The 9,694-nt window shown below is 40.4% G+C and overlaps 2 protein-coding genes across 2 annotated transcripts; one reads left to right on the top strand and one right to left on the bottom strand.

The window, feature by feature from the left end:
• The first annotated feature begins 248 nt into the window (after positions 1–248).
• LOC133860805 (protein ALTERED XYLOGLUCAN 9) lies at positions 249–1,875 on the top strand. Its single transcript, XM_062296430.1, has one exon. The coding sequence runs from the start codon at positions 523–525 to the stop codon at positions 1,570–1,572; it is 1,050 nt and encodes a 349-aa protein (XP_062152414.1). The 5' UTR covers positions 249–522; the 3' UTR covers positions 1,573–1,875.
• A 2,607-nt stretch (positions 1,876–4,482) lies between these two features.
• LOC133859473 (expansin-A13) lies at positions 4,483–8,257 on the bottom strand. Its single transcript, XM_062294884.1, has 2 exons — positions 7,609–8,257; positions 4,483–5,029 (listed from the first exon to the last, which is right to left on the bottom strand). Exons 1-2 carry the CDS (start codon positions 8,106–8,108, stop codon positions 4,720–4,722), a joined length of 810 nt encoding a protein of 269 aa, XP_062150868.1. The 5' UTR covers positions 8,109–8,257; the 3' UTR covers positions 4,483–4,719.
• Between the last annotated feature and the right edge of the window lie 1,437 nt (positions 8,258–9,694).

Below are 9,694 nucleotides of genomic sequence, written 5' to 3'. Positions count from 1 at the left end.
ACTTAATTAACAGCCGGAATCGCCGTCTTTAGTAGTAATTTGGTATGAGTTACCGCAAAACAGCCGAAAATGCGAATTTACCAAAAACCGCCCCACCGGAAAGAACAAAAAGAAGCGGCGAGGCATCCGGCGCACGGTAGCAAACATACACGGCAACCACTAACGTGAGCCACCGTTCCCAACGTGAACCAGAACCCCATTTGTCTGGGCCGTTCCTCTCATTGAATCGAAATCTTTGAATCTTTCACTTTCACGTACAGACGGGGTGCTGCTGTTGTCACATTCCTATCAGAAGAGAAACAAATGCCTTAATTCACAAGCCAATTAAACTTAATTAAACATAAAAACCCCCCACACCCACCCATAATCAAAATTCTCTGGCTCAGCCCAAACCAATGCTACAACAACAACGACAAGAAGAAGAACCAGCAAATGAATACTTGAAGCCTCTTTGCTAGCCTGCACTGCGCAGAGAGATCCAAAAGATACCAATTAAAGAAAAAAGAACAAAAAAAAAAAAAGATGTTGGGAGCGGTGCAGCTGGGCGTGATGGCGGCGTGCGTGGTGCTCTTCGTGCCCATGGGAATGGCCGGGTGGCACCTCAGCCGCAACAAGATGCTCTTCTTCAGCGGCGCCCTCTTCATCACCCTCGCCGTCGGCGTCCACCTCACCCCCTACTTCCCCTCCATCTCCGACCTCGCCTCCTCCGTCTCCTCCTTCGTCGTCTTCGACTCCCGCGTCTCCTGCCTCTCCCTCCTCCACGACGTAGTTTGGCGTTCCCGCGATAGGTCCTGGGACTGGTCCCCCTCGCGACCCGTTTCCGCGTGTGGCTTCCAGAAGCTCGCCCCGCCCGACACCTCCGATTTGCTCAACGGCTCCTGGGTCGTCGTAGCGGGGGACTCCCAGGCGAGGCTGCTCGCGCTCTCGTTGCTCCAATTGGTTTTGGGTTCCAAGCGCACGGACTCGGTCAAGGCCGATTTGTTCAAGCGGCACAGCGATTATCAGATCATGGCGGGTGAGATTGGTATGAAGTTGGATTTCGTTTGGGCTCCTTACGTGACCAATTTGACCGATTTGGTTGTTGGTTTCAAGCGTAATCGAAACTACCCAGATGTGTTGGTCATGGGTTCGGGACTGTGGCACATGCTTCATTTCACGAACGCCTCGGATTACGGTGTTGGGTTAGAGCGGTTGAGAAGTTCGGTGGTGTCCTTGTTGCCCATTCCGCCGGAATTAGGTGTCGATGGGCCGGTGGCGGGGTCGGCATCGGTCCGATCGCCGCATTTGTTCTGGATTGGGATTCCCACGCTGATAAACTCGATGCTGAATACGGAGGAAAAGAGGGCGAGGATGACCGACGCAATGCGGGTCGCTTACGACGAGGCACTTCGGAGTAGCAAGCTATTGATGCGGTCCGGTGGGCCGCTGTTGTTGCTGGATATACAATCGTTGAGTTGGAATTGTGGGGTGAGGTGTACGGAGGATGGGATGCACTATGATGGGGCTGTTTACGAGGCTGCTCTTCATATCATGCTCAATGCATTGCTCATTCAGTCTCATCAGAGGCTTTGAAGGAAGGAGATTGATTAAGTCATTTGATGACCCAACATATATTCATCAAGGATTTTGATCCTTGTGAGAGGTTGAGTTCTCCCCTCTAATCTTCCATCTTTATTGACTTTTGCCAAATTGATTCTGATTAACTTAGGAGCAGAAACTTTTTTATTTTTTTATTTTTTTGGCGATATAGTAATCACATATTGAAATTCATTTTCTCTTGTTCATTGTGAAGATTGGATACTGATAGGACTTGTAATGTCTCACATGCAATTTTGATTGTGAATCAATTCCAAAGTTATGTATGATTAGCATATACCTGCTTCTTCTTCTTCTTTTTTTTTCTTTTTTTTTTTGCAGTTCATAGCTAAGATGAAGATTATTTATTGTCTTGCCTGCGTGGTCCAAGAGTATTTGCATTTAGGGTTGCCTTTCTGTCTCTCTAGGACTGCTTGGTGTTTAACAGGATGTTAAAGGTACATGAGCATTGATGTTGTGGCTGTTTATTCTTGTAATAACAGTCTTTGCGCAAGTGACTTGGAAACTGTATTAGCATGTTCATCATTATTGATTTGTCACTGTACAGCTTACTGGCAATATGATTGATTGAGCTAGGAATAGTTGGTTTGGTCCCTTGCATACTGTTAAAATTGGAATGCCTCAAACTGAGTCTGCTTCATTTGAAGGGTGAGTTTGAACCTGATATCTGAATCCTGTTTGTAATTAAATTGGAATGCCTCAAACTGAGTCTGCTTCATTTGAAGGGCGAGTTTGAAACAAATTTGCCAGCTGCTAGAATTATAGTTTATGAATAGCAATAGTGTTGGTTTTAGGTTGATCCTGTTTTGAAGTCTATTGTGGTTTGAGTCGGACTCCTTTTCCCTCTGGTGATGAGGTGTTTAGCTGATCAGATCTCCTTACAAGCCGGTTTTTAAAGGTGAGAACTACTGAGGTTTGTATCATTTGGTATCAGAGCTAGGCACCACGTCACAGATTCGAGTCACAAATGGAGCGACTTATAGGATAGAGTGGGCCGCCGTGGACGTTGGATTCATAAGTGTGGTGATATGTTACGATCTTAAGTGTCTCACATAGTTTAAGTGTAATTTTAACCATGTGTATATAAGTTCTTGGACATCCTCTCCTTGCAAACCAGTTTTCAAGGGTGCCTTCTATATTGTATCAACTAAAGTACCTTCCATTGGAAGGAAAAGAAAAGAAAAGAAAAAAAGAAGAAGAAAGTATTGGCGTTGGCTTTCCTTAGAATTTGCTTATTATCGTGACTCCAATTCAAACCTGACCCATCCTCAATTGAGGATTTGGGAAAAGAGAGAAAAGGGTGGGGGGAGACTTGGCGGGACATAAAGTGTATTTTATGTGGTTGATAGGTCATTTTGATCAACCAAGTTTGTGTATGGCTTATTTTTGTGTCTGTTGTATTTTTTGCTAAATAATGTTAGGATGAATCTGGCATAGTTAGGCGAACCCAATTTATGATCCTACTGTTGCCTTTGAGCCTAGGTCTTGGCATGTGGCCTGATATGCACATATCGTGTGTCAATTCAATATATTTTGCAGAAACATGCATTTTAAAACTTCTTTTCTTTTCTTTTTTCTTCTGATGAACTTTGGACAGTAAATCACTCTGTCAACTGAATATATATATATATATGGTTTTCCACAGAGAATTGCTGGCATTGAACATTATGTCCTCTTTGTCCTCATGTCATATGAACACTCAGGAAGAGCTTTCGTCTTATATTCTTTTTGCTGATGACATGATTTTAGTTGACAGAACAAGAATAAGGTGAGTTGAGTGGTAATTCTAGAGAGAATTGAAGCATAGACAAGGTGAACCCATCTACAGTTGTCATATCTATAGTTTTTTATCTGTTTTTTTTTGGCTAGGAAAGGAAGAGATGAGTTGATGAAGCTGGTCTCTATAATGACTTTTCTTCCTCTTCTTTTTTCTCTATAATAAGATCTGTTTCTGTAATTTTATACACTCCAAAATATGGGAGTAAAAATTTCTTTCTACATCCTTCTTTTCTGAAAAAAAAAAAATACTGGAAGCAACATGGCCCATTAGGATTCATATGCCCCGTGTTTGTAACTTGTTTTAGACGTGTTGAATTTAGTTGACGAGTAAGTTAAGTGTATTTTACGTCCTCTTTTTTAGCTTTTCATTGTGACCGTTGAGAGATGGCGCGACTGCATTTGATTTCACTGGTTCCCATTCTTGCCCTTCTTGTGAAATGTTCGACCCTTACTGGTTGCTAGCTATTGCTGCATGACTTCAATGGTCGTAGTAAAACTATTAAATCCTACTCTCTGCTCTGATATAAGTCCAGCAAAAGCTTTCTTGCCATTTGTTTGGGTTTCAACTTTTTTAGCTGTGGCTCCAACAATTTTTGAGCTTGAGAGACCAAATTTAGTCGCATCACCCAACATGAGGATTCATGAAATAGTTCAAAAACCATTTATATCGAAAATTCGAAACCCTACTCTTCTCTTTCACGGGCAAAAAATTTTCAGTACGTCGGATGGCTTGGCTAGTTTATTTTTAACCGAAAATCAGAGAGCTAAGCAAGAGTTCAGTTTGCTTGTGAGAGGCATATTAGAAACATTCAATTCTGGCATAATGTCCCACATTGTTAACAAGCAGCTGTGCAATGCAAGGCTGTTAAAGAGACGTGAGATCAAACCCCCTACCGGGAAGAGGATTTTAGGGAACATTACCCACAAGCTCAACGCCTCTCCAACGGACAAAAATATAAAGAAGAAATTGCCTTATTTCTGGTTGTATTCTACTCTAGTCTCATAGAATTTGTTTCGACCCAGATCAGAGGAAAACTTTGTCTAAAAGAAATTGCAAAGACTACCCTGATATGTCAAGTAGTATAGCGTCAGTTTGCAGATCAATCATGTTGCAACTTGATAATTTAATTCCAAAATATGCACGTCCACCCGATGATAAAAGTAGTATTATGATACAGTCAGCCGTCTGGGCTGTTAATTACCAAACATATACAAAAATCAAGATTTTTCAGAAGTAGATTGATTGATTTGTTATCTCGTACATTTCCGCAAATACATGTGCTTTCCCTTACATCTTTGTAGCACAACATTTGCGATCCAAGGACAAAAAAACATCATGCGACTTTAAGAGAGAAATTGCTTACCTTCAAAGGTTTGCCCAAAGTTCCAATTTTTGGGAGCAACGCTGTAAGACGCAAGTGTCACACCATCGCTGCTAGTGACCTCAAAGGAAAGAGGTTGATTCCTTAAATCGGCATTTATATGCCAGTTTTGCCCCCAATTCCGACCCATTGGAAGCCAACCAGTTCTCGAACCCTTGATCTTCACTGCTACTACATCTCCAGCACCACCAACATTTGTGATCAGCACTGAGATGAAGATATTTGAACCATCGATGCTAAATCGAATCCCCCCTTCCTTTCGGCACTTGATCCTATTAAAACCAATTTACATAAATAAGGCAAATGCTGATGCAGATGTGCTTATCATAACTATATTTAGAACTAACTTTAACCCTCAACACACACAGTCACACTGTTATTTATGCACACAAACATAGCCGACAAAATCTTTTACACGGCTTGAATAACTTGTTTACACGTGTCAGCATTATATGATTAGAGCCACATTGGCTACTAAAAAAAATTAACACCCTTTAGTCACATACTGACATGTGTTAACAAGTTGTCAAAGAGCACATATCAAATTATCAATTTGGAAAGTAAGAAAAATAGAATAAAGAACCTTCTCGATCTAATACGTATTGATGCTGAATCTAATCAACCACTTTCAGATTATGAAATAGCAAATATATCAATAGATAAGAATCTAAGAGCATTCACAATTGATTATGCATCTCCCACTATTAGCTAGAATAGCTAAGCAAATTCCTAAACAACCCACCCATCCGAAAAATGTAAAATGCCTTTTTTCTTGGATCTGTGAACAGTGTAACGCATCTGTTCACGGATCCATCATTTATTTTTTTTTTCTTTTATGGTTTCTTTCTGTCTCTCAGTTCCTTCCCAACGCCTATTTCCCTTCATAATAAATCCACTCTCCTTTCTCCTAAATGAGGGGTTGTTCTGTCTTAGCTGAAAATGGCTGGAGCATTTAGGGAGATTTTTGGATCTATAATGGATGTGCAGATAGCTGGGTTTTGCTTGAGTTTGATGGTGTAACCTTTGGATTGAACGAGTAATAATTGTTTGGGTATTTCTGATGCCGTGTAATCAATTGGGAGTTGGTTGTTGTGTTTTTTTTTTTGAATTTTGGTTGAATAATTTTTGGTATATATAGTGATTTGGGAGAGTGAACAAAAAAAGATTTGTGGGTCGATTTTCTAGGTATTTTTTGGGTGTTGATCGTAGCTGATAAGGGGAAAGAAACTGATTTCTAAGTTGTTTCTTTGGAAACTTTTTGATTATGTTGGGATTAATTTGTTGGAAGTATTTAGTATTGAATTTTGGATTATGAGTGCCACATTTTTGTTGGAAGGAGTTCGAAGGACTGATCTGGTCCTTCAAGCATTGAGTGCTGATACAATAGATGTGGTTGCTATTTTTTTTTTTTTTGGTTTCTGCGGAAGTTTTTTGGTAGACACAATCTAGTCGATGATATCTACACAGTGGTAAAAATTTGATGTCAATCGGAGAAAGTTGAAAATATTACTATTTTTGGTAAGTGTGGTTCAATCTTAATGATCTGCTACCGATCAAGGTTTTTTGTTCCTCTATTTGGCAAGAAATTTAACGAGCATGTAGATGTAATCGATGCAATCGTGTGGACGGGTGAAACGAAGTATTTAGAGTTCGTTTCCCACCCCCCAACCCCCGATGTTGATGTATGTTAATGTCTATGGGGGAATTTATAGATGATAATATATTGCTGCAACAATATTTCGATACTTTGACAGGGATGAATACGGTTATATTACAATTGATAAGCTCCAGCAAGCTTGTGCAGAACATAACATGAGTGTTATATATCATGAAAATATTGAAGATATAATCAGAAATGTTGATCAAGATGATGTATGTCATCAGAACTTGTTTTCTTTAAAATGACATGTGCCCAGCGAGCTTGCATCAAAATCCTATGTATTGATGATGATGTATGACTTCAGAAATATGTACGAGCTTTTTATAGACTTCAAAGTGTGAGGTTTTGCAACTTTTCAAGCTACTAAATTATTCATCGCTCCTTTCGTCTATAGACTTTCTTCTTCTTTTTTTTGGGTGAAAAAAAAAATAAAGAAAGATTAAGAAATAATATAAAGAAATAATAGATAATCGCATGTATAGTATCTTTTTAAAATTTATTAACTAAAATAAATAAAATAGATTTTAATTAGCCATTTTGTATAGTGCGGGAGTGCTCAACAACACATGATAAATCTGCCACAAACATAAAACGGGAAAATACCAAGTGGCATCAAATCTTGACACATAAAGTTGAAGCAGTTTAAAATGGAAAAAAAAAAAATAGTTGGAACATGCTTCTCTAAAGAATTACTCATTTTTAGAACAACCAACTACTTCAGGATTATTTCCTCCGTCTCTTTTAGGAAACATTGGAATCGCTGGTAAGTTCGGATAAACTATGGGACAAAAAAGGACTCCTATTGGTTAAAAGGGGCATAATTGTACTTTGACACCTAGGAAATACACAGTACGAAGTTATAGTACGGCTGTACGCGTAGGTTAAGGCTGGTTAGCAAACCAAATGCAACGCCTTCCAAGCCGGAACGTAGTATAAAGGTTGTGTGAACGTGCAGCTGCGCATGTTAGCAGCCTAGCAGGACACGAAAGAGTAAAGTAGCAGCCGACAAAAATCAAAGACAACCAGCCACTGACAAAGTGGGAAATGAGAGATTTGGGTGATAATCTCATACAATCAACCACACGCAAAGTCTCTGTGACGCATGCTAATCTTAACGAATCTCCTAAAAAACTCTCAACACGCGCACACATTATTGTGAGAGGAAAATGATAGGGTAGGGTGCGAGAGTACCTGCGGTACTGAACGGGCATGTTACCGGCCTTCCAGATGGCGATCTTCTCAAAGGCATCAATGGGGAGGACGAAGTGCTTGTTGGGAGGGTTACAGCGGCCCCCACCGTCGGGGGTAAATCCGTAATTGGGCGCACAGAAGTTGGTGGCCGTGACGATGATGGAAGTGCCCGGGATGCACCAGCGCAGGTCGTCCACGCACCGCAGCTGAAAGCACGCGCCGCAGATCTGCCCGCGCTCGAAGAGCGTCTCGCTCAGCCCCACTGTGGCCATGCCGTACCCGGCCATCTTAAGGTCCCCGAAGCCGCACGCCCCGCCCACCGTGTCCCGGGGGTCCGACGCCGCGTAGAAGGTGGCGCGTGCGGGTTGCCACTCGGAGAGCGTCGGTGATTGCGACGGGGCGGATGAGGAGGGCGAGAAGTTAGAAGAGGAGTAGTGGGATGTGGCTGTTGATGACAGCGTGAATAGGAGGAGTAGAGTGGGGATTAGAGGTAATGACATTATTGAAAGCGAGAGACTGAGAGGGTGAAAGCGAAGAGGAGAGCGACAGAGAGACACAGTGAACGTTAAAGAGTAAAGATTTCCGATGGCGATGAATTACGTTGGATGCTTTTGCCTTTTGTTGTGTTTTTTAGCTGGAGTGGAGTACGCTTTTTCTTGTCTTTTGTAATTTGATTATACCAATAGTGGGCTTGGGCATTTAACTTTGTTACTACTGATGGGCTTTTATTTTATTCGTGGTTGGCTGCTTTCTTCACACAAAAGCTGGCTGGCCCTTTATTCTGCTTAAATAGCTCATGCTATATCCCAGATCATAGCTCCACAACCAGACCACCATTCCTTTTTGTCATCTTTTTTACTTTTTGGATGAATAATACTCTGAATTTTTACAAGTATATATAATTCAATGAATATTTTGTACAAGGGAAGAACTCGAGAAGATTTGCAAGCTAAGCTTGATGTTGTTGATTCCAGTGATTGGTTCTCGTTGACTTATGGTGGTCTGATTTGTGATGAACACCCACGTACAGTCAGTTGCAGGCAAGAAAGAAAAAGTTTCCGTATGCTGGGGAGGAGAAAACTCCAATTTTTTTATTAATCTCTTATCCTTTTTATATGCTTTTCTTATTTAGTTCAAGATAAAATAAGGCTTATTAAGCTAGATAATAAAGATAAGGGAAAACTATATTTTACCAGCCTATTGTTTGACCCAAATTGTAATTTGGCCTTTAAAGTAAAAATATTTTCTATGAACCCCAACCAAGTTTTAAAAATTTGTAATGTAGCCAATTCTTCCGAAAATATCTTTAAAAAAGTTAACTTATCCCTCAAAAAATCAATTTAATTTTTTTTTTTTTAAAAAAAAAAAAAAATTGTGGGTGGCTAAAGCCACTTGAGGTTGTCCGGCCACCCCCAAATGCTCCCCAATTTTTATTTTTTATTTTTTTTTAAAAAAAAATGATTTTTTAAGGGATATTTTTGAAAGAATTGGTTTACATTGCAAAATTAAGAAACTTGGTGGTGCATTGCAAGTTCTTTCACTTTGAAGGCAAGATTGCAATTTGGGTAAAACTTTGGAGGAGGTAAATTATAGTTTTCCCAAAAATAAAACAGGATAAGAAAATATAAAATAAAGCAAAACAACTAATTGGTCTTGTACAGTCCCTCCAAGTGGGATCTTATCCTCAAGGTCCAAAAATTAACGATAATCATGGATTGCTTAAGGTTCGCATGGATTCTTGATCATGTGTCACGTTTCCATATTCGGCTTCCCACTTTGGCTAATTATCCTCCTCTATTGGCTCTCTCTGAAACTATCTCAATCAAGAGAATCCCGGATTTTTGGCAACGATGGTTGGGACTTGGGCGTAAATTGCTCATTGCATTTAAAATAAAGTCCATGCTCACGTCGCTTCTTCCCATGAAATTATTTTCCTGCGGGTTTAGCGGCACATCAGAAACTGACGATGACCTCAAATTCACCGGAGATGGAGATCGATGGAAAAATAGTAGGAGATAGAGGGATAGCATCTCTCTTAAAATTATCAAAACTGTCATAGTAGTGCTCCCTAATAAAGCCGATCAAC

This window comes from Alnus glutinosa, chromosome 2 (assembly GCF_958979055.1).
Source record: "Alnus glutinosa chromosome 2, dhAlnGlut1.1, whole genome shotgun sequence".
In the NCBI taxonomy this organism is placed as follows: domain Eukaryota; kingdom Viridiplantae; phylum Streptophyta; class Magnoliopsida; order Fagales; family Betulaceae; genus Alnus; species Alnus glutinosa.
This window is presented reverse-complemented; position numbering and strand designations above follow the sequence as displayed.